The sequence below is a fragment of the Anomalospiza imberbis genome, chromosome 9 (assembly GCF_031753505.1).
Source record: "Anomalospiza imberbis isolate Cuckoo-Finch-1a 21T00152 chromosome 9, ASM3175350v1, whole genome shotgun sequence".
Lineage (NCBI taxonomy): Eukaryota > Metazoa > Chordata > Aves > Passeriformes > Viduidae > Anomalospiza > Anomalospiza imberbis.
In genome coordinates this window covers 29233055-29258225 of record NC_089689.1, presented here as the reverse complement: position 1 = coordinate 29258225, position 25171 = coordinate 29233055, and the positions used below count along the sequence as shown (strand labels likewise).

Below are 25171 nucleotides of genomic sequence, written 5' to 3'. Positions count from 1 at the left end.
GATGCTCCTCAGGTTTGTGTTTGAAGGCAGCAGCAGCAACACTGATGACACAAATTAATTGCCTGGTTTTCAGCAGCTAATGCAGACGAGGTAAAGAGAATTACTACACGATTAACATAGCTTCCAATTAAAGTCCCCTGTAGTTACCCAAAAACATCAATTTCTAGTAACCGGGTAATTTCACTTGTGCCACCAGGGCCTTCTGTGGACTTGTCTGTGCTTAAACCTTGGACAAAAACCATGATGAAAACCCCTGAAAACAGCCATGAATTTTTAACAATTATTTGTAGCAGTCTTTAAAGAAAATCCTGCTATGGTGAACTAAAGGATTTGCTACAAATTAAAGGACCCCCACCCAGGTGCTGCTCTAGCACTGCTACTTTTCTTTCCCTCAGTTAGAAAGGGAAAAACTTTCACTATTTAATAAGTTCAAAGATGTTTCAGCCACTATATTTTTTATCTAACTGGAAAAAGACAGAGAAGAGAAACCATTCCATCCTTCTAGGGAAGTTTGCTGCTGGAATGACAGACCCACATTTTCATTTTTGACATTTCTGTGAGACGGCTCTTGTAATTCCTTGTGAGCATTTCCTTTCCAAGAACTCTGAACCCAAGGCCTTTGGAAGAGCAGCTCCTTTCTGCAGACACAGCGGGCTCAGGTGGGTCTGTGCACGTGGGATTTTTTGAAGGTACCTGAATTCAGGTGGTGGAGTCATGGAAGAAGGAAAATTCATCCTTCACTTCCCATCTCAGCCGGAGCTCCTGTGCTGCAGTGGGTGGGTCAGTGCTGGACCTGGGAATTCAGCACAGAGGCACAAAGCTCCTGCCCATGGAATATTCCCTCAGCTCCTCTCCCCCTTCCCAGTGCACATGCATTGCACATTTGTGCCTTGCAGGGCTTCCTCAGCTGCACAGCCACAAAACCACCGAGCTCCAAGGGAAATCTTCAATCCATCCCTGCAGGCTCCTGAAGGTTCTCCCTGTGTTCCTGAGCCCTTCCTGGTGGGAAGCAGAGAGGAGAGCACCAGTGGAACCAGACCAGCCCCTGCTCTGTGACAGGAGCTGTTAATGATGCAGCAGCCGATTGCTTTGCTTTTCTTTAATGTGAAAGAAAAGCACAACTTGGAGTCTGGTTTCCTGTCCACTGCCACCCTAAGGAACCACCCTGAGGCCTTTGCTAAAGCTGCATCCCCTTGTGCCCCACTCACCAGCAATCTTCTCTCTTCTAGCTCTGCCATCCACAATTCTCCTCGTTTTGACATCTAAATTCCATAAACACGTTGTTTACTCCCTCTTCTGGGCTATTAATGAAAAATATGAAGATCGAGCCAAACATCCTCACATACCTGTTAGTAAAAATATTAGCAGGTTGCAGCAGTGCAGAGGTTACTGATTTAGACAAATAATGTGTGGGGTTTTTTTTTCCTTGAAAGCAAATGAACATTTTGCCTTATATGAGTATTAATTAACACATGCAAATGCACTCTCCATCCCCGACACAGATACAGACCTGGTCTAGTTCTGCCTGAAATCTGTCCATTAGTCACTTCTTGCTCATAAAAGTAAAAGGTGCTTCAATGAACAAACATGATGCTTATTATTTGGATAAGTAACACTTGTGCCTCTGTGCCTGAGCAGCACTTAGACCAGGTAACATTTGGTTTACAACACAACAATAAAATCTGCCTTTATTGCAAATAAACAGAGTATTCACCCCTTACAATATTGGTTTAGATGCAGGATTATATTCACTGTTAGAGGATCTAATATTAATATAAAAGGCACATGCACTTCATGTTTTCATACCTCTTTTATTTCCCAAGCAGCGTTAATATGGTTCTTTAAATATTGTATTTACTTTGTTAAAACATGAAACTATTTCTGTACATTTGTTTGCAATCTGAGAACACACACCACCAAGTAATCATTTGTACAGTAACAACACGTATCAAAACAAAAAATCATCACAGCCCAGAATTTTCCACATCCACCCCCCTTTGCTTTGATTTAAAAGCTGCTCTGGCAGGAGAAGCCTCACCATCACGGTAGCTGAAACAGGAAACAAACACTGCTCTCTTCTAATAATTGTCTCCAGCTGCTTTGATTGGTTGCAGTTAATATTAATAGTATAACCTTTAAAAATTGTGGGGAAAGGTAATACTTTATCTTCACTCCTCATATTAAGGCTCCAAAGCAAGCTTAATGAGAAACCATTAGAAAGTCATACTGCTAAATAGTACCTTAACTCCCAATTCAGCCTATATCATTATGGCAGGACTGCCAGTGCCAGTGCCTCCTGATCCATCAACCTCACCTTTCCAGCAGGAGCTGCTCCGGATGGTGGCAGGGTGGCAGCAGAACTGGTGGGGCAGCTGGGACTTGTCCACTTCCCACAGGAACAACTCCAGCTGTGCTGCAGACAGGAACATCGAGGTCTCCACACCGCTGGATGTGCATCCCTGGAAAAGCCAGCCCCACCTGGCAGCCCTGCCCTGGAGTGGCCTGGAATGGCAGCACAGGAGGGCACAGGCTGGCATTCAGGGACTGGCCAGGCTTTGCAGGCACAGCTGGCTCTGAGCAAAGCATCTCCCTTCACTACCACAATGGCACAGACACTCCTCCAGCCAGCAGTGAGCACTAATAATTAGTACATACATTAATAACTGACATCTTAAAGACTTTTAACATATAAAACATTATCATCTTTATGAAAATAGACCGATTTCAGTACAGGCTTGCCTTTTCAGGGAAGGAATTTGGGTACATTTTTTATAGTTAAAAGGCAAGTGCTGGACAGCTGCCGATGCTCTCGTGTAAAATGTCCTTAAAGCAAGACAAACTCCTCTGTACTAAATCTCTTCAGTCTTTTCTTTTCTTCCTCGGAGAAAAGGTCATTTTCTTCATGGAGTGGACTGGAAGCAAAGTCATAGTCTCTAGAATGACCCTTGACAAAAGTAAACAGGGGATATTTCTCCTTGGATGAAGATTTCAGCATCTATAATGTAAAACAAACCAGATAAAACATTACTTGGAAATGAAGAAATACAGCAAGCGCAGATATTCACCTGATGATGACTGCCAAGTAAAAAATGCATTATTTTAATCATCTCATTAGACAAAAGCATTGCACAATCTAAACATTTCCTCCTTCTATCAGATATTTACTTCCCTTTCTCAGGCAGCTGCTAATTTCCTGCCTACCCCTGGTTTTGAGCACACAGATCACCTGTATGTGCTGTCAGACTCAGTACAACAAAGAGAAAGATAAAAGGATAAAAGACAGAAGATAAAGATCTCTACAAAATAGTTAATGGCCATAAGGGTCTCTCCTCAAGCCCAGGTGTGAATTCTGCAGCAACGGAGAATCCTGGGGGGATTTTTGTTGTAGAATCAGCCGGTGCAATCATCAGTGTTTTTGTTAGAAGTTCAAACACATTCACCAATGTAAATAAGGCAGTCAGGAGCACGTGGCTCAAACCAGATTGGTGACAGTCACAGGGAACCAGGGTGCCCAAAATCTATGTTTATAAAAAGAAAACTGAGCACGGAGAAGCGGGGTGTGGGGAATGATAAATAATGAAACAGATCAGCAAAACATCTTTAAGAGCATGTAAAACCCCACTAAATACTGAAAGACATTTCAGCCTTTCAGGGTGTTTTGTCCACAGATTTATTTTTTAATTTGTTTTACTTTTTCTTACCTGCTTGGGAAAAACCAGCCCAGTGTTGCAGTGGCTGCAGAACTACATCGGGCTAGCGATACACACTGTGCAGAACTAAAAATCACTGAGCACCATTTTAGGAGAACAATCAGTCTAAAACAGTAAGAAAATCCCCAAAGAGATCTTTAAACAGTAAGAACTATTCCAAAAAATGACAGTCAGGGTTTGAGGGACCATTTAAAAAATAAGAATAAATAAATAAATCCCAGTAAAATCCTGGGGTTCCACTGCCTTGTCTGTGTTCAGCTCTACTGAAACTTCCATCTCCACAGCTGAGGGAGGTGAGGAAACCCTAAACACAGGAACTGGGCAAGGAAATGTCTAAACAAAGTCCAGGGAAACCTGGTCAAGATTTGTGTAACTCTCAACAGTGACCACAGAGAATTTGAAACTCTAAACAACTTGCAAGTTTCCTCTAGACAGCATTACAGTGATAGCTAAAGGAGTTCACTGATAAAATCAGTATTTTCAGTATTTCAGTGTTACACTGTCACTGTTGTCACTGCAACAAGAATTCTTGGTGCTGAACTGAGTCCACGTCTAACCCTCCTTCAGCTCCAGTTCTTCTCTCATTTCTGCTACATCTGGCCCACAAACAGGCAGGTGCAGCTCTGTAATAATCCCAAGGGATTATTTATTTTCTGGCATGGGTCTGGATAGAGGGGAGCCTGAATATGGTTTGGATAGAGTTGCACCCATCACTCCACTCGGGCCTCAATTCTGATGCCCTAATTTATCTGTCTCTAAACATGTAATGCCCATAATATTTATCCTCAAGTATAAAAGCTAAACCTTATCTGCCACCTCTTATTACCCTAAAAAGCAGGCAGAACCTGGATTTTTTAGTCCAGCCTCCACAGGGCACACTAGGAATGCACTGAGCTTTATGGTTCAAGAGTTACCACACTACAATTGCAAACAAAGGGAAAAATAATGGAAGAGAAGGAAAACACAAAGAATGTGAAGGAAGGATTGCAAGATCAATTGACAGAATGTTTCTGACATTGTCTCTGTATCCAAACTTTCCCCTCTTTTCAAACCGACACTGCCTGGAATGTATTTCTAGAAAATAATGTCACTAATATTAAAGAGCTTCTACCTAAAATACCAGGATAGTAACGCCAACACTTGGATCAGTCAAGAGTATTTTCACAAACTGTGTTCAGGAAAAAACTGTACTTAATCCCAAACTTGAAAGAACAGAAATAGGGAAAAGATAACTTCTGCTGGAACTGATTTTGTAATTATTTGTTTTTTACCATGTTATGACAGTCTATGTGACAGAACAGGAAAACATGGAAGAACAGAAACTTCACTGTTTAAACTTTCTATGTATCTGCTGCTTAGGAACTTCTACTTCTTTAAATCTATTTTCTACCTGTCTGGGTAAGAATCAAAGAAACAACTTCAGCATCAATCAGTATCTATTTATTTTAATCAGCAGTAAGTTTAAAAAATGCTTTTTTGGCTGTAGTACTAATGCCACTTATCAGGACATTCCAAGTGTTGGACAAACATTAATTCCTTGTGCTGCTGTGGCTGGAATATTAACACTGAGCCCATCTGCTGCCGCATCCTTTTCACAGAGCATTTTCTGAACCCACCAAACACAGAGCAGCTCACAGAACACAGCGAGGATGCTGCATTTTATACCCTCACATCCTGGAATAGCTAAGGAGAAAAAAACTTGATTCCAACTGGCCCTAAATGACTCCAGAGCAGAGTTTATCCAGGGGAAGGATGGGGTCAGACACATTTGCTGGATGGCACCCGCTCCGTGGAGCTCCAACCAGAGCCCTGCGCTTCCCACCAGGAAAAGCCCCTTGTGCTAGGGAGAAATAATGAACAATCTGGGTTTGCGGGTTTGCTCCATCCCTGCCCAGGGCCGGGCTGCTCCCCAGCCTGCCCCCGGGCCGGGCTGGCCCGGCTCGGCAGGGCTGGAGGGGACATTGCCACTCCACGAGTGCCACCTCGTGGGGCCGCCGGCGCCAGCCCCGCCGCACCTCGCGCAGCCCAGCCGGGCTCGGCCCGGCCTCCCAGCGGGAAAAGCCGCTGGAACCAACAGCTGCCTTTCCGACCACGGGAACAGCAGGGACAAACGCCACACGGACAATCGGGTCTGCGCAGGAGGGCGAGGCTGATTCTCTTCCCCTCCCCACAGCCCGTTCTGGCTGAGGGATGCATTTGGGAGCTCCAGCACCTACCTTGGTGATTTCTTCAGAAGCCTTCTCAAAGTCCTGCACAGTCCTACAGTAAAATCCTATTGTGCAGCTCGGATCCATTTTTTTGAAGGACATCTTTTTGGGAGAAGGACAGTGGAATGACTGCAAGTTTCCCAATTGAAAAACACAAAACGCGGTTACGGTCGGGAATGGCACAGATCCATGTGTTTACTCTTGTCCCCCCAACAGCTTTAAAACACCCTGCACCACCCGAATTAAATCCCAGCACACACTTTGGAAGTGATTTCTCCCACCCCCATAATATTCAAGTGATTCCACCCTTCCCCAGCCGTGTAAAACCTCCTGCTGTTCAGGCTGCATTCCCCAAACTTCCCACACACCAGGTTAGTTTGGAATCTGTCAAAGCTCTGCTGCTCCCAGCAATACTTTATGAATATTCCCAAGGCAGAGAAGGTGAATGCGCTTCTGCAAATTGAATTTGTAACAGCTTTTGCACTATCTTACTGCTTTACTACCACTGCCCAGTGCCCCTTCCCTCCCCCAAGCCTCTATAAAAGAGACATAATGGAATAAACCAACCTCATGCATTTTCCTTCAGTAAATGAAATGGGTTCAAAAACCCACAAAACACACAAAAGCAAAACCATATCACAATGATCCGTAAGTAGGGAAAAACCAAACATGCCCTGCTTTACAAATGGGTTTTTCCTCACGTGAAATCTCTTTCCCTGACAGATGCTGCCCCGCCAGTGCTGTGAGCTGATACTTTCAGCAGCCCTGCTGTAAGACAAAACAAACACAACACCCCCTTCCCCACGCTCCCCACTCAGTTTATGAGAGGAAAAAAAAAAGTATAGCTCATCTACCCTGATTCTGGTTATTTATTACAGGAACTGCAGTTGTGGTGAAGCTCTTTGTCCAGTAACTGCAATTATTTCCTCACTTGCTCTCAGAGCAAGCCAGTCCCCTCTACTCTGCTTCTAACACAGAGGATGACCCATCATCCTCCCTCTATTAAATCCCTTTTTTTGCTAATCACAAAAATCAATCCACAGAAGACAGCACTGGTTCCCAAATCCGAGTGTAACCATCCCTGCAGCAGTTTTACATAATCAAATATATTGTTCTTTCCTGGTGATTACAAACCCGAGAGGTATTTCTGTAAAACCTCTATTAAAAAATATCCACAAAGATGATTAGAGCTGTTTCTGCAAGATTGATTTTAGTCACTGCTTCTTCTCCTCACTGTTCCAATTTTATAAACAGCAATTGTATTTTTAATATTAATTCCTGAGTCATCAAATGCATTAAAAAAAAAAAAAAAAATCAAACCCTGCCTTCCACATCCCATTCCAGCAGCAGCCCTGTCCCTGCAGTTGTGCAGGAGGTTTAATGCTGCACAAGTCACTGCACAACAAAGAGAAGTGGGGAGGGTTTTTTTCCCCATTCCTCCAAACAAATGGATGCTGGAAGCCAATACAGAGTGGATTGATTTCCAACTTATTCTGGACAATTTGTCAATTTTGAAAATACTCCCTACAGATAAATCTAACAAGCAACTATCCACACTAAGAAAGCAATTTCTGTTTACTTTTGACATTTCTGGACAAAGATATAATACTATTAAATGCACCAAGCATTAAATTGCAATCTATTTTCCGTCTGCAGGAAAGCATTAGGATGAGATCAAGCCAAGCTGGCAGCTTGCATACCTTCCAAACACAGCTTAAAACCTTGGTATTATTAAGAAATTCAGATTAATGCCAGTCTGCAGCACAATTTTGAGGCTGAGTCATAGAACAGAACCCAAAAGATGTGTTTTTGTAGCTTGGCCACAGCAGGACCTTAAGGAATTCACTTCAGCTCTGCTGCTCTGTGCTCTTCCCACCTTTGGTCTGGTTTTTCCCAAACTGTAAAATCTTCAGAGGCACTGGAGCAAAACACAGTTGTGAGGATAAAGGGGAAGGATCTGGGTAATCACCCCAGGCAGAGCTGGCACTCACCAACTCTTCCTCCAAGTATCTCAACAGGGCAAACCTAAAGGCATCTCTGAACACAGCCAAACCTCCTGGCTGGGGTATTTGCTGACCCATTTTGGTGCTGTGCTCTTTTGCTTCATTCAGAACCTTCTCATTTCAACAGGGCAAACCTAAAGGCATCTCTGAACACAGCCAAACCTCCTGGCTGGGGTATTTGCTGACCCATTTTGGTGCTGTGCTCTTTTGCTTCATTCAGAACCTTCTCATTTCTCATTTCCTAGACAATCTTCCACTTCTGTATTATGTAACGTGCTAAGTCAAGCATTTTGTGAAGCATAAATAATGACAAATATGAAGTGTTTGCTTTAAGGACTTGACATCAGCCCTGTGTAGGTCCTCTGAGATTTTTTATTTCTATATGAATAGCTCTCCTGAACACCATTTGATGGGGTTTTGTTCCAGCTCTGTTCTGGAGCAGCTGCTCCTGCCCTGGCTGTGGATGGCCCCTCAGGCTGAGCCAAGAGCTGCTGGAAGTTCACCTGAAGGTGGACACAAGACCAAGGACAGTTTGTGTGGATGGCCCCGAGGATGTGACTGTGAGTGCCAGGCCACTGAGCACTTCCTTGCAGCTGACAATGCTTTCCCAGGGTAGCTGTAAATTGAGTTCTCTAATCACCTCCTTTAGCTCCATGAATTTCCAGGCTCCTACTATTGAATACCACAGGGATTCTCCCTGATGTTGATTGCAATTTGAATTAAAAAAAATAAATACAATGACCAAAAAGACAAACTATCAACCCCAAATCCAAACAGGTTTAAGATCTACAAATATCATCTATTTTCTTTGATGGAAAATTACTTAAATGAAGCGATCATGTACTTTGGAGATTTTACGATCATTAAAAAGAAAACAGATGAAGATTAATGAAGTAAAAATTAAACCTCCATATTGAGATTTAACCTCTGGTCATTTTTGTTGATTACAGGCCTATAAAGAAGGGCAGGACACTGATAAATAACATGTAACTGTAAAACCATAAAGCTGCAGCTAGCTAGAACAGCTCTAAATAATTAGTGTTTGATTCATATGGGAAGAAAACAGTGCCAGCTCTATATCCATAGTACCTCAAGAGGGAAATCCTTTATGCTGACATCTACAAAAGATTGGCAGTAATGAGGATCCATGTAAATCAAACTGTCATCTGCAAGGACAAAACAGAAGACAAGTAATTCAAAAAACACCTTATTATTACACTGCTTACAATCCAATTTCTATGCAGAACAGCTGGAAAAAAAGCCAGTGAGTAACTGCTTGCCAGGCTGATACTCATTGACTGAAGCATAGGTTTTTGCAGGACAGATTAACTTTTGCATAATCAAATATGCTTGTATAAGCAGAATTTTTATAAAGTGATGAAACTGTCATTTAATTTTTGGTGATAAAATTACTTTTACAAACACACAATTATATTCTGGAGTTTGCATATGAAAAATGTATCGCCCTGCTTCATCCTGACAGCAAGAATATATTGCTTGTCATTTAGGCATCAACTAACACCACTTAAAGCAGGAGAGAGTAAATACCTAAATAAGTACTGCCAGGCAGGAACAGCAAATGCTCCTCAAGTTTGGTGAAACAGATAAATTATGCCTTGTTTATGCAACAAGGGAAATTAAATGTACATTTTACAGAATCCAATTACTCCGTGGGGTAAATGACAAATGGCTGGACTTGGGGAGATGTGATGAATTAATAAGGTACTCATTTTACTATTTTAATCACGCTATTTCCCACTGCTTCAATATTAACTTCTTAACTCTGAGAGAAAAAATACTGAGGAGACATAACACATTCAAACACTAACCTTGGAATCCAGCAAAGTAATAGGATTGCTTGGGTTTGCCACCAATAATGCCAACACAGTACTCCAGGCTTAAAATTCCCTAAAACAAGAACAGGCAATCATTAACCAAAGTATTAAACTGAGTTAAAATATTTGCTCTTCACTCTTTTAGGCAAATCATTTTGTTTCTTTTAAAGACTGACTCGATGACTTCCTGGGGCTTGACCAAAGTGAAAGCACAAAAGTCCTCCCTTCCTATGAGATACCCACACGTGTTTTTGGAGAGGAGACAAAATATCATGTCACACACTGAGCACCAGTTCCTTAGTCCAAATATCCCAAAGTATCGAGATTTCCAGCTTTCACACACATTTACATCCTGTGCCCCTGGGGACTCTCTTCTTTTGGCACTCAAATGGACAAGCCTGGCCAGAGCATCAACTTTTACATCCTGGGCAGAAATGCCAGCTGAGGTTAAGAGTAATTAATTACAGGGTCCAGCTCCAAAAACAGCTGCCCCACATCCAGGGAGGAGACAGAAAACACACAACAGACAGGCCCCATAAATGTCCCTGGAGGTGGCCTGAGAGGACAGAGGAACCAGAACCTTCTGAAGGCAGAACTTTTGGGAAGGGGACATTACTCAGTGTAAGTAGGGAGCTTTTCTTTCAACAAAAAGATTGATATTGTCAGACTACTAACACCAAGGCTTCTCAAGATAAAATCTTCCCTGTTTAGACAAGGTTAAAGTCACTTAAAAACCTTCTCTGAGATGCTACAGAGTCAAATCCACCATGGCTTACACAGGTTAAGGAAGTGATCCTTATTTAAAATACGAACAAGAAGGTTTCCTTAGAAAACTTTTAAAAATATAAATAAGGAGGTTTCCTTAGCAAATGCTCTGAGCATCACAGAACATTCAGGCAGATCAGAGGCAAAGGTTTCAAGAGCCAAGGAGGGCAGAGCAGAGAGGGAGCAAAGCTGCTCAGAGTAATGGATAACTGTTTAATCTTTGGCAAGCTTCTTGTAAAAGTGAATTATAAAAAATTTATCCATTTTCACCCAGAAATATAAAATCCTTTGTAGAAATTACCTCTTGTGCTACATTCTAAAATCTGCATTTTTAACTTAAAGCCAGACTCCAAGAAATGTGGTCACTTCTTGGGAACAGTCAGGGCAGACACTGGAGTGACTGATTCGGGCAATTGAGAGCCCTCTTATCTCAGCCTCCGTCAGGCTGCAACAGCCTTGGCAAGGAAGCAGCAGGAATCGTTCACTGGAGCCAGCTGAAAACTAAAACTTTCCAAAACCAACTCTCTGAAAACACAAGGAAAATAATCAGGGAAGAATTTAATAACCATTTAAGTTCATAACTTAAAGGCCTTCACCAGTCTGTCTTCCCATGCCAGTAAAAATCAAAATGTTTTCCTGAAATGTTACAGTGAAGAGACAGCAACAAAATAAATCATTTTACAGACTCTCAGCCTTTGTCCGTGCTCCTACCCTGGGGTAAATTAAAAATGAACCCAAAATTTAAAGACAGATGAAGAGGAGCATGGAAAATGAAATAAAAGCAGCAGGGCTAAGAGAACAAGGAGGAGCAAGAGGCAAGATTTCAGCACATGCTCAGGTATCTGCAGAACCTCTGCTGACAAAACCACAGCACAGACCTTCCCCCTCTGCCTTCTCCTTGAGCGTCCCTTTTCTACAGCTCATTTTTATTGTGGTAACTGCTTGCTACTCCTGCATCCCCATCCTCAGAAACTTTCACCCAGACAGGGAAAAAAACAATTAAAGCAGTGAATAAAAATATCAAATAATTCCATGGGAACAAAGAGACAAAAGAAAATGGGAAGAACGGACAGGCATCAAGTTTAAACCATTTGAACAATTTTCTTATTTAAGAAAATAAGAAACAGAGTAAGGAATGGAGTGTATTTATAATTTAAAATGCTGCCTGATCCTTAGTTTCATATGCTTTTAGAGTCCTGCTAGATTAAATTACCATTTGTAATTTGAGGCACTGCATTAATGTCTTTTCAGGTGGCTGCTGGAGGAGCAGGACAGTTATCACTGCTTTACCAAGGGACATCATGTGCTCTGCAATTATGTCTGATCTTGTAATAGGGAAATTTCAAATCTGTAAAGTCAAACTTTACAACCTTCAGCTGTAAAATCCCCACCACACGTTTAATGGGGAGAATCACCCTCGTGAAGTTGCTTTTCATATCCCCTTGTGCTACTCTTTGAAAAATGATTGAACTCTCATTTCATACCTTTACAAACTCCAGGTAGTCTGTGTTTGTTCTCTCTCCACCGAGTCTCACAGGAACCAATATAATTACAGCTTTTGTGCCTGCTTTCCCAGAATCCACAAAAGAGCACTGCCTGTCAATAACATCCGAGCTGTAGACTGAGACACACAGAAATGTGAACATTTCAAACAGAACCTGCAGGCTTCAGAGACACACCTCCAAGGTGGCATCGCAGTGTGACAAACTAGAACTGCAGCCCTCCCAAACCCTGCTGTCCTCCCAAAACACAGCCCAGGTGCTGGAACCCTGGATGCTGAGAATTTTGGGCTTTCTGTGCTGGCAGGCTCTGACCCCCAGGAGAACACTGCATTTGACCTGAGGCCGTGGAGAAAGCTTCCAAAATTAAATGACAGAACAGAGATTATGGGTGTGGAGCTTAAAAAGAAATGTGTAATATCACATGGTGAAAAACTTAAAAGTTTTAGAATTTAGTAATATATATATAGCAAGATAGAGGATTTAGAACAGCAACTAGTCCTTCTTCTTCACCTTCTTTTTCATGAGTTTAAATAATATTGTGTAATTATATTTTAAAAAGTCCACATTACAAGCCATGGGTAGTTAGTTATTAAGTTTAAACTAAAAATAATTTAAGTATCATTTCTTAATTATTTTTAAGTTTATCCTTAAAAAAACCTTCTAAAAAGAGAGATAAAAGTCCATTTTTAAATTGTTAAAATACTATAGAATTCACGAGTTATAAGACTGTAATATAAATAAGAACTAATAAACATCTACATCCAAACAGAAAATACCATCTCACACATTTAATCCCAACCTTAACAAAGAAAAAAAAAATAAAACTCAACACCCAGGTGACTCAGAACCAGTGCTGAGCCTCCTCATTCCCAGCAATATTTTGTGGAATGGGAATTGCTGCTGCTGCTGAGTTGCAATGCCAAGGAAATGCAGAAGGGGTAGGTTAGGAGAAAGCCAATAAATATTTATTGCTGCATATAAACTTCTAAAAGGAATAATTAAAACCTGAAAGCTTCCAACTAACAGAAACATCTACATGTAAAAAGAGAAGAGGCAATAATTGATTTGCTGATTTGGAATTCCACTATAAAATACCAAACCAGCCAGGAACCATCTGCACATATCAAGAGCCCCTTTGTCTACATAATCTCAATTTTGTGGATCCACCTCATAGGGACTTTTTTTCCCTTTAAAGCTCTATTGTTAAGTGCTAACTGAAAAGCATAAAAAGCATTTTAAATGTTAGCAAAAAATCTACAAAATCACAGTTACCTGTACAATCCTGAGCAACATAGACTGTTACTCCTTGCAGCTCAGGGTCTCTTGCTTCTTCAACAGCTTTTCTAAGTACAAACACAGAACTATGTAACTTCCATTCATTTAAAAAAATTACCAATCAACAAATTATTTTTGTTTTTTACGGGTTGATTTTAATTGTTTGTGATAGGAGTTTTTTGTTTGTTTGGGTTTTTATAGGGGTTATCTTGTTTAATTCAAGACAGGTTCCCTTCCTGAGAAGCAGAGGTGGTGGGGTGGGATTTTTTATTTGTTTTTAAACACTGGATACCAAGATCCAGCCTTTAGCCTCCATGGATGTCTTGGCACCACGTTTTTCCCAAGCCAAGATGACAATGTCTGGCTATTTAGAAGAAACAATGAAACCCACAAAAAAGGCCCCAAATTCCACAAGAACTTACAATGAAATTAATAGTCATTACTTTATTTCTTTCTGTTTATAACCATTTTCTGTCATGTGTATTGATGATAAAGGCTAAGTTTGCTGACAAAAATACTATTTTCAACCCCTGAGATCTCTTTACTTGACCTCAGTTCATGTAACAAGCTACAAATTAGCAGCTGGAAATTAACAGTTTCACCAAAACTTTCAAAAAGATAATTACAATATTAGACTCTCCTCAAAAGACTAAGAGTAACAGACCTAAAAAGAAAATACATGTTGATAGTCAGAACCATAGTCATCTATCAGGGACAACATTTACAAAGAAAGGGAACTGTTCAACATCCAGGATTTACCTTTGAGTTCCAGCACACACCTGCATTAAATGGTCACTATCCCTTTATTCCCCACTATATTTTAAGGAATGGTTTAATGCAGTCATTCCCAAGTTATGAGGGAGCTGTACATTGTTACTGCTGCTGCAAGAGAGAAAGATCCAGGAAGGAAAACCTCTGCAGGGCTGGAAATCACCCCTGGGGTTGTGGTGACTGTAACTCTGCACCAAACCCTCCCTGCTCCCATTAGGGAGAGAAATAATATAACAGATAATTTATTAAAGCAAGCAAAAAAAAAAAATCTGACTGCTTCCACCATGAGAAAAAAGTAGAATAAAACACATTAAAAATCCCTGTTTGCATCTACATGGATGCATACCAGTACAGCTGCACCTCAGATTAACATTTACACTAAATATCAAACTCTTCAATTTATATATATAAATAAAAATATATAAATGCATGAACTTTGCCTTCTGCTGCTTAAATGACTTATTAGTGATTTGGTTTACAGGTAAACTGGATTCCACTAAAAAGATAAACATATAGAACTACAAAAAAACCCCAAAACATTCAAAGAATTGGGTATCAAGGCTCACAGTATGGAGAAATTTGACTTTCGACTTCTTTTTTTTAACCATGCTGAATGTCACAGACCCTTTACTTTTACTGGGATATAATTATAATATTAATAGTCCCATACATTTACAGTTTCACAAGAATTTGATGTGTGCAAAGAAATGCTGAAAACATCAATTTTAGTTCTGACATTTCATTACACTATCAGTACATTACAGCCCCCAGGTTACAGCATAAAAAAAAAAAATCTCTAATGTTATGCATGTTCCAAGGTTGAAAGACTGGTTAGTTTTCAGAACACTTCACTAAATGCAGCTCTACTTAAAAGGGTTTGGGAGAGATACTTGGCATTCTACAGGAAAACAGGAATGTTGTGGTTTTTTCCTGAAGTAACGTTGACAAAAGCTCAGCATTCAGCTCCTGCACCTGCTGCTATTTCCCTTCCTGCCTATGAAAAAGCTCTGAAACTGCTCCTGATACGGGTGTTTTACAAAGCCAATAATGAACAGTTTGCTGCTCAGCTAGGCTGAAGCAATCTCAGGACACTCAGAAATGCCTCTCTGTGATGTGCCAAAGGAAAGGAACAGAGAACTGAAGGCGTTTTACCTCAAAATGTGTGCGACCACGGCGGGCCCGTACCAATCCCCCGCCATCTTCCCGGACTTTTTCCCATACTCTATCAGCTGGTGCAGCCCAAAGGCTGCCAGCGGGGAGTCACCAAACCAGGAGATGATCTTCCTGTGATACACTTCATTCCTCCTCTCCGTGACATCCCAGTCCCTCCTGGCGGGGGGCCGGCCCAGGACCTTGGGGTCCCTCTCGGCCGTGAGCGACGCCTCCAAGGAGGCCGTGAGCTTCCTCACGGTGCTGCTGGTCCAGGACTCCGAGTCACAGCTCTCCATGTCCAGGGCTTCTGGCCACACCCAGGCTGCAGCAGGGAAAGGGAAAATCCACATTAACATTCCTTTTATGGCATAAAAGCAAAGTGCTTCCCTTTGTCCCCACACTCATTAAAAGCCATAATGTGTGTTTTCTATGTCCATAATGTGTGTTTTCTATGTCGCTGTTACAAAGGTGAACAAAGAATTGTAGAAGAGCAGGATTTGCTTTGATTTTCTGGTGACCATCCCAGTCAGCTGAATAAACAAGATACACCTGATTACAGGTTAGAACTCTCTTACATATTAAATACATTGATGTTGCTTCGGTACTATCCAAAAACCTTTTATCTGCATCAAACAAGAAGTTTCAAAAGCTCTTAATTCTTCTTTTTTTCAGTTATTAAAAAACCAGGCAGACCTGAGGAATTATGGATGTAAAAACAAACACTTCTTCCTGGCAAAATGGCAAAGGAGATAGCAGAAAAACAGGCAGGCAGGATGTTTTTATTCACTAAATTTATTAACTCTTTTAGATTACAAAGAAAGTTTGTTTAAATATCATTCAGTATCTTCCGTCTGCTTTTCCAGCTGAAGGTTTCCCTATGGATGATGCATCTCACATAGCATTCCTCCTACAGAATGGGGTTCAGCAGGCCCAGGGAAGGTGCCTGGAATTCTCCCCCAGTTCCAACACAGAGCCAGCTCAGTGAAACATCCTCACAGGCCCTGCTGTTCTGGGCTCTCAGCTTCACACTCCAGTCAGTGTCTCAAGCACAGGCATTGCAAAGTAAAACTTCCAATTTAAAATCCAAACTCATTCACAACAACATTCAGCAATATCTGGAACATTCCACATGGCAGTGGAAGTGTAAATATCTCAGCTAGAAACTTCAGGCAAGTTTTGCTTCCTAACAGAAACAACTCCATTAAACGAGAAGGAAAACATCTCTGGGAAAAGAGTAAATAGCCATGAAAAACTTCCTGTAAACACCTAAATATGTTTCCAAAGCTGCCCAGACCTCATAAAAAGCTTTTCAAAAGATAATTCACCAGCTGTCAGAAGACCGAGTGAGGAGCAAAGCAGCCCAGAAAGACCATGCCTACCCCATCTTTCTGTGGATTTAGATTGCCACAGGAGCAAGAGCACTCTGGAATCACCCCATCATCTTCCAAATTAGGATACAAGGGAGACATGCAAGGAATTCTTTGGAACCATGGATTTTAAAGATAGAAACCCGAGGCTTTTTTGTTTGGGGTTACTTCCAAATGAGCCATTACACACTCCTGCTCACAGGGAGTCTTCTGGGCAGGTCTTGAATTTCTTCTAAATGTATGTATAAGAAGAGTGATGTTTAAGGGATTAGTGTTCTCAGCACGAGTATTTACACGCTTTTTGATCTGTGCAGTCAGTTGAAAGAGATAATGAATGTTTCATGAGTGAAATATCTACAGCCAAAGGCACATCCACCGAGCCAATCCCAGAGCTCAGTCCCGACGCTGCCGGGAACGGAGACTTTGTGGCACAGCTGGGCTGGGACCTTGCTCCCAGCTTACATCAGAGCTGCACAGCCAGGGCAAAGTGTGATCAAAACAGCCTTTCAGAAGGCTCTTCTGCTGAAGTGTTCCTGAGATCCCACAAATGGCCGAGGAAACAATGCACTGTGTTCTCTCAACCCCCCGGGCAGCTTCAGGCCCGTGCCTCGGGTCATTCTGAAGCAAGCAATGGATGATTGTTATGAAACACAAACTTTAAGGGATTTAGAGATTTTAGAGGAGCTAAGATTTTAGTTAGAGATAAGCCTTACTAGAGTTAATTAAAACAAATGAGTAGGCCTCGATGAAGTTAAGAGTTAGTAGTTAACTAACAATTGATTGCTTGTCAACACAATGTTTAGTTAGCTGGGTTTGTAATGAAGAATATAGAACCTGACAAATAGCTTTTAGGAACATAAGACAGTTGTGGGCCTCCTCTGTTCTGAAACCAATGGAAGACAGGGAATGGGAGCTCTACCAAGGTTCATTTGTCATATTTGCATTGAAAAGGTAGAAAGGTCAGAATGAGGAAGACTTCATTTACTTCCTCACTTTGGGACCCCTCCCCATGAAAGGGACCACCGACCCATTTCAAGGAACAAACTAGGCATGCGTAATAGCTTTGAAATGATTAGCATACGCAGCGAGGATGGGATGTACCAAAATGATGAATATGTATTTGTATTTTGGGTATTCAATACTTGTATGGATAAAAGGACTCTGTAATCACCTGAAAGGTGCAGTGTGTGTTTGGGAGCTGTCCCGCACGCTGCCCGGCGCCGCAATAAACATACACTTTCTAACTTCAAACTGTTAGAGTCTCTGTCCATCACAGTCGGATATCGGTACTAGATCAATATCCATATTTCTTTAATAAATCAGTTATGAAAAGCACTGGGAATGGGATGGAAAGAAAAGGTGCTTAACTCTGACAACCTAAAATACCTCTCTGCAGGACATGGCTCAGCCTGGAAGAATGAGGAGGACATGGACACTCAGCCCATGACAGCAGAAAGTGTCCCACAGCTCCTAAAGCTTCAGCTGGCTGTGACTGAGGGAGCACTGACTTTGAGACAGACAATGGTAAGGAAAAAAGGGAAGTTCCTCTCTAAGAACACGGGGGAAGAGAAGGAATGACACAGTGAACATTTCCACACAGAGAATGATGTATTGAAGTTAGATTAGAATCCTTCTACGAACTCAATATATTAACACCAGAAGAAATTCAATAATGGACAACTTTAGAACTGATAAAAGAACATCACTTCTGCCATAGCCCACAGCTATGGGCTGGGGAACTCACTCCTACACCTGGAGTTCAAGAAACCATCAAATTTCCAGAGAACTGGGCATGTGCATGGGTAAGAATACCCAGACAGAGAGATCACACTTTTGTGATGTATTAACTCACACTTGGATATTGGGAACTTCACAGAAGTTTACTTTGGCACACTTTGGTTCTCAGAAATGGAAGGGCAGGACAACCCAGTCTCTGTGCAAGGGGACACAATTCCAACAGGAATGAGAAGCCCACAACCAAAACTAGCTGGCCCTTCAGATTTGGGATAAAAAAGGGCCATTTTGGTCTCTACAGAATGCCTGTGCTTATGCAAACACAGATCTTCTCTCATAACTCACCTCTCCCAAGGAAATGAAGCATCAGACCCTGAGCCAGCAGCATCTGCCCCGTTCTGAGCGTGCAGCCCCAGCCACAGTCTGTGGTTAAAGCAGAGCCCTTGATCTGAGGGAATTCCTCTCTGTAGGTCAGCCAGATCCTAGAAATGAAATCTTTGCGGAACTCCTCGACGTTCCCCGAAATCTCAGTGTTGATTTTATCAAAATTGGACCCATCTGTAGAGAGCTCCCCAGATTCTGCAAGGCAAAGCACAGCTTAAGCTCCAATTAATTTGTTATGGCACTTCTGTTATTAGAAAGCAAGTAAAAAATATCAAATTTAGTAGAAAAACAAATCTACAAAAATTCACAATTGCCTCAAGTACAACAAAGGAAAATTGGAAGGCAAACATAACAGAAATATGCCAGATTTAAAAAAAAAAAGGAAAAATCAAAAGAACCATGCAGACAGCACTGTGCCAGTGGAACCACTGACCTGCAAGGAAGTGCTTAATTCACCCAACTGTGAATGGTCAAATAAAGAGAGAGACTTAAAAACTGCACACTGGAAAGTGATAACAAAGGTGTTGGTGTAGTGACCCTGATCAGGCATTGTCACTATTTCCATCAGGAGTTTTTAGAAAGAAAATCTCCAGCTGATGGTACATGAAGTGCAAATTACAACGTAAATTTTTAAAGAAAGCACAAGGTTTTGGTGTGAAATCTGAATAAAGCAGGTTAGGATGGGTTGCATTAGAGGTCGACATTTAAATTAGTATTTTCTAAGCTCTTCATATTTATATTTTGGATTTGGTAATTGTTAATGCCAGTCTTTCTAGAAGATTAAAAATACCTTATTCCTGCTGAGGAAGACTGGAATGAGTAAAGAGCTCTGTACTCACCCTCAGTTTTGAAGTGGTAACATTTTCCCAGCAGAAAAACTGGGGAGTTCCTACTGAAGTAAGTTTTTGTTTTCAACACCCAACCTAGAACAGATGCAAAACAAATACAAATTTGTGACTGAACTTTCCAGAAGGAAATGTTAACAGCATCTGGTTAAGCCAAAGGCAATCTCTGAAAGCAGAATAAAAAAGAAAAAGCATTGATGTTGGGTTTTGGTCTCATAAAAAATCCCATAAAAGGTGCAATGGCTGCTAGTCCCTTTCAACCATGTGACAGCCTTAAAGAAAGCAGGAAAACAAAAGTATCTTTTCATCTTGTCAGACATCTCCAAAACTCAGTTATGATTAATTAAGTTTATCAAAAATCTGGTGGTAAATCTGAGCAACTTCAGTCCTAAAGGGAAAGCAGAAAAATCAAGGACAGATTAGTAAAGGGCACACTTGAAAATCTAGCTGCTCATAAACGAATTACTGATGTTCAGCTGTGGAAAAATGTTACTCAAGGGTAGATTCTTCAGTGGAGTTTTTATCTTATATACCATCCTATTTTTTTCCATAAAAGTACATTTAGAAACAAAATAAATCTTTGTGCAGACGATTCCATATTACCCCTGTTTGAAAGCCTATGCAAATCTAGAGTAATTTACAGAATATATTTTCTGTTTCTAAAAGAAGTAATTTAAAATGAAATTATGCAAGGTTTATTTGAAAAAATGAAAAGCTAAGGTAGTTTTTTAGTGGGGCTAATTTATAACCTCAAAGAAAAAATTGTTACAAGGGCCATATTGCATCTGTGGTATTAATTAGTTATGATTCCATTCATGTCAACAAGAAACACTGCATTCCTTTTAATGAGCACAGATCTCCCCACACTCTGCTCCACTTACTGTATTTCATGTTGTGCCATGCAGACATAAACTTTGATTTGATCTTTTCTACTTCATCTGTCCCCGTGGCCTCCATATTCAAATTGCAGGGAAAAAGCCATCGCTGTCTTGTGAGGCTTTCAGTTCTGCTGCTGCAAAAACCAAAATACAAACACTCAGCATCCCCCACTCAGGCACTTAAGCCCAACATGGCCAGAAACAGCAATAACCTCATAAACTCACAGAACCCTCCACCACCAGGCACCGAGAAGCAATCCCGTGTCCCATGAATAAGTAATAAAATAATTTAATTCTAAATATACACCAATAAAAGCACCACACAAAGCTAAATAAAAGATAATGTTCTCCAGCAGCTCTGCCCTGTGCTACAAACTGCTCCAGAGCACAAATCCTGTGCTGGCACACGAGCACATTCATTCTATCAGCAGTGAGGTGGAGATCTCTGATGCAGCCCACTGAATAGAAAAGATGCTGTTCTCTTCTGCTGAAGAGAAAACAAAAAGCACTTTTTGTGTTAAAATCCACCACAGCGCAGGTTAATTTTGTAAAAACTCCTGATAAATTTTCCATGGAAACGCATCTTTACTGGGTCTTTCCGTGCTGCAAGATAAGACAGATTTTACCTTAAAAGCAACCTGAAGTGGTAATAATTGGTAATAAATAAATACATAGGCAATTGGTAATGCCTTTAGCCCTGTTTCTAAGAAATCTGGGAAAATGGGACAGAACCCCCTTCACAGTCCAGCTGCCCCATTTGTAACAGGACGTTTGCTGCTAATTAACAGAACTTCCTTCACCGCGTGTGTTCTGTCAGCGGATCACCTTGAAACACCTGACACAGAAGGTTTCTTGATGGTATTTGGTGGCCCAAACCCTTGCACAGACAGCTGAAAAATGAAGAGCTCCTGCTTCAACAGCAGCTCTTGTGGGACATCACTGCAACCTTCACAGAACTTTTATCTAAGTTCTGACAGCAGCAGCTGACATGAGCAACAGTGAACTTCCTCATTGAATTAATAAACCTGAGCCAGGAAAAAACTCCTTGCTTTAAAAGGAGTCTCTAGAACTGTATTTACCTTTCCATGTGCTGTTCTCCGCGGAACAGGGATCAAAAGCAGGACAAAGACTTAACTGGGTCACTTCTCTCCACTGGGAATGAATTTTAAGTAAACCCAATCACTGACAGTGTAATTAAGGAGAAGGTAAAGATGTCAAGGTGACAGCATCACCTGAGGATAACACAGATCCACTTTTTGGCATCTGCAATCTGCTGCCCAAACCACCCCTAGCACATCTTCCCACTATTCCCTCATATTATTTCATGAAAACCTGCTTTTTGACAGAAAAGGAAGCAATGCCAACCCACAAACATGAGGGATGTTTTCCTAGTGAAAATAACAAGTGTCTACCTCCCTGCTGTGATAAGCCTTGTGTTAAGCTGGGGAAGGAAGAAAAGGAGAATTTCAAGCAGGGTTTTACCTTCCTGCCTTTTCCACTCTTTTTTCCTTTAGGAAAAAAAAAAATAAAAAAAGGAAAGCCTGACTGGATCACCAGCTCTAGACAGCAAAGTGGCAAGATGAACTTCTCCAGGAGCAGTGTTTGGTCCTGTCTTCCCTCACCTGGTCCATCAGCAACAACCACTGATCCAGACACCACAGGCTGCCCTAAAAACCAACTCCTATAAAAGCCTCCTCTGGCTGAAATTAGAAATGAAACAAACTCTACGGTTCTGAAAGGGCCTGAAGATGAAATTATGTAAATGAGAAAGAAGCTAATTTTCTTTTCAAAGGCAATGGTCACCACAGCACATTTATCTTTCCTCCTGGTACGTTTCTTCTCTGACATTATGCTAAAGATGCAAAAAGGGCCTCCAAGAATGCTAACACAAACCAGGGATCGTTTTTTCATTTCAAAACCCAGGTTCTTCCCATCAGTGTAAGAAATCATCAGTAAGAGTTCCACTGACGTTACTGGAACAGCACCAGGAGAAGGTCCCAGGGAATATTAAAGCCAACGGGCTTCCATATCAAATTACCCCACCGAATAGTTTCATCCCCAAGTTGCCCGATTTATGAAGTTGTTTAGATGCACATGACGAGCACGATGCTCCTCAGGGAGCAGCAGGACACGGCTGGAGCGCAACCCCAGCTCCCGAGCCCCGCCGAGGGGATCCATGCCGGCTGGGCGCTCCCAGGGGTGGAAGAGCACCCCAGAGCCCCCGGCAGCAGCATTTGTTTGCAAAAACAGCAGACAGCAACGCGAGCTGCCGGTGAGACCGCAGCGGGAAGGATGAACGAAGCCTCAGTGGGATAATTATAAGACAAATGGTCTCTTCGTTAATAAGACTTCTTTGGGTTTCATTAGTACCTTGGAGGCCGGAGCGGCAGCGGCGACAGTCAGGGAAAGGCACACGGAAGGACGGCGAGCAGCGGCCGGAGGTCATTCCTGAGGCGCTGCGGACGCGTGCGAGGGCGGTTGGGAGCGACACTTGGACGGCGGCGCCAAAGAAAACCTCAGGTTATTCCTCAGTCCTGCAGCAGGGACGGAACGCTTCGCCCGGCAGGACTCGCAGCCCCGGCAGGAGCCCACACGCACCGCGGGAAGGGGCTCGGCCGCTCCCGGCCCCACAGGACACGGCCGCGCCCGTCCCGCCGCCCGCCGCTCACCCCTCACGGAGCCGCCTCCGCCATGCCCGGGGCCGCCCGGGCTGCTCCGGCCGCGGCGCAGCGGCGCGCGAACTACAACTCCCGGCGGGCGCCGCGGCGGGGGCGCGGCGCGGCGGGCTGCAGGTGCGCGCGAGGCACGCTGGGAAGTGTAGTCCGGCGGGAGCGCGGCTGGGAGGCGGGCGGGAGGAAGAGGACGGAGGAAGGAAGAGGACGGAGGAAGGGAGGAAGGAAGAGGATGGAGGGAGGAAGAGGAGGGAGGAAGAGGATGGAGGAGGAGGACGGAGGAGGAGGACGGAGGGAGGCGGCGGGGCCGGGTCGCGGCTGGAAGCGAAATCCCAGCCCCTTCACGGGCTCTGCGGCTGTCCTTTAACAGCGCTTCTCTCTTTGCTTGGGGTTTTTTGGGAGGGGCGTGGTTTTGTTTGGGTTTTTTTGTGGTTTTTTGCCTTTTTTTTTGTGGCTTTCTTTGTTGTTTTTTTTTTTTTTTTTTGGTGTGGTTTCTTTCTTTGGTTTAGGTGGGTTTTGTTTTGTTTGGTTTTTTTTTTTTTTTTTTTGGTGGGCTTTTATTTGTTCGTTTGCTTTGCTTTTGTTTTTTAATTCCCTGTCTTTTGATTCCTCCACAGCAAAATGCCTCCCGTATCTCCAAACTCCCTGAAGGATTTCAATTCCAGCCGAAATACCCAGCTGAGTGTGCTCCGACTCAATTCCCTCCTGCATTTCCTCTCTAAAAGTCCCATCAAAACCACTGCATCTCCTCTCACTCTCTTGAGGGATTTTTTAGGTTTTTTAAAAAGTGTTTTGTAAAGTAGGTTCTTCATTAATCCGTTTGCCTTAAGCTGCTTAAAAATACTCATTGGCTGTATCGGGATCCGAGCTTAAAAAAAAAACAAACAGTGCAGGATTTGTGGAGGATTGAGTTGAATTTCTCAGCTGTCTGGAACTGGCATTAGTGCTCCACATCCTAAGAAGGGTGATATTCCTGCTTTCCCTGGTACTCACCAGCCCAATTTGGGGTTCATGGAGCAAAAAGTCACGTGGACTTTTCTTTTTTTTCCCCGTTTTGTGATTTTACTGCCTTCTGCTGGTCAGAGATGATCAGGCTGAGCTTAATTTTTTTTATAATCAGCACATGATCTAACATTTAGCTGCAGTGCAAATGCCAGCAATAGATGCTTTGTGTATTTCTTGGTGGGTTTTTTTTTTTCCCCTGCAGCCTCATGGATATATTTCACTTTACAATCAGTAAAGAGGATTGTAGGTTTTAATGTGCAGACTACATCTTGTTCCAAAAGTCTGCTGTTGGCCTGAAGTGGGGATGTAGCAGATCACCTTTCTAATCCTTCCCTGCCTTTCAGCTCCCTGCTTGCCCTTTGCTCCCAGGATAAAGGAAAGAAAAGATTTAAAAATAAAAACCCTGTTGGTGTTTGCATAAACTCACAAAAGTGTGGCCCCACGACAGTGCCGAAAGAAAGAGGCCTGCTGCCTCCAGAACTTCATGATCTGTTTCAGGAATTATAGTTGTTTAAAGTTTTATCTTTGCTTTTATTCCCCAGACAGAGATGGATGTTCTTGTCTGTCTGTGTAGGGGCTGGGAGGTGGAGAGCTGAGGAGCTGACAGGGCTTGGATCTGCCTGAATGTACAAGGAATTATCCAGCTGATCAAAGGAAATGCCTGTTCCCCTTCCTGCACCTTCCTGCTCTCAAATTTAATAACCATGCCCTGAATTGATAGGCCACACAAGGTGCCACCTGGATATACACTGTAAATCCCCTGGGCAGGCGGGTTATGAGAGGGAAGATACTTATTGTCTGCTTTTTTTTTTTTCCCCACAAAAAAAAAAAAAAAAAAAAAAACAAAAAAAAAAAACAAAAAACCAAAGCTTTGATTGCCAAATAATCACTCGGGCAGCCATAAATAATTGTCCGTAAAAGAGAGAGTTTTCTTCACATATACCAATTTCTATTTCTGTAGGAAAGGTTTGCAGAGGGAGTGGGAGGGAACTGAGTTCAACAAACTTAAAGCAAATGTCCCAGAGTTCACACTTTCAGCATTTTAATGGCATAAAACCATCTCTGA

At 42.2% G+C, this 25171-nt stretch overlaps 1 protein-coding gene and 1 long non-coding RNA gene across 4 annotated transcripts; one reads left to right on the top strand and one right to left on the bottom strand.

Moving 5' to 3' along the window:
• Positions 1-1791: 1791 nt before the first annotated feature.
• ATG4C (autophagy related 4C cysteine peptidase) lies at positions 1792-23142 on the bottom strand. Of its 3 annotated transcripts, XR_011001845.1 has the most exons (13): positions 23098-23142; positions 22799-22884; positions 20432-20562; positions 19545-19628; positions 18667-18900; positions 15221-15542; positions 13295-13365; positions 12005-12141; positions 9750-9828; positions 9010-9086; positions 5927-6046; positions 2444-2995; positions 1792-2402 (listed from the first exon to the last, which is right to left on the bottom strand). XR_011001845.1 is itself a non-coding variant. In XM_068198948.1 (11 exons), exons 1-11 carry the CDS (start codon positions 21513-21515, stop codon positions 2825-2827), a joined length of 1434 nt encoding a protein of 477 aa, XP_068055049.1. In that variant the 5' UTR covers positions 21516-21623; the 3' UTR covers positions 1792-2824. The 3 variants fall into 3 exon arrangements, 1 of the variants encoding a protein (XP_068055049.1); XR_011001844.1 differs by lacking the exons at positions 22799-22884; positions 23098-23142 and adding an exon at positions 21508-21623; XM_068198948.1 differs by lacking the exons at positions 22799-22884; positions 23098-23142 and adding an exon at positions 21508-21623 and having other exon boundaries at positions 1792-2995.
• On the top strand, positions 15675-18347 carry LOC137478844 (uncharacterized). Its single transcript, XR_011001846.1, has 2 exons — positions 15675-15779; positions 17984-18347. It is a non-coding gene; the product is annotated as an uncharacterized lncRNA (long non-coding RNA).
• Positions 23143-25171: the final 2029 nt, after the last annotated feature.

What these genes read in the sequence shown, in the direction of transcription:
- ATG4C (XM_068198948.1), bottom strand. An exon ending in ATGGCACAACATGAAATACA is followed by an intron (nt 19,629 to 20,431) that starts GTAAGTGGAGCA and finishes CATCTGTTCTAG; the next exon opens with GTTGGGTGTTGAAAACAAAA. An exon ending in TTACCACTTCAAAACTGAGG is followed by an intron (nt 18,901 to 19,544) that starts GTGAGTACAGAG and finishes TTTGCCTTGCAG; the next exon opens with AATCTGGGGAGCTCTCTACA.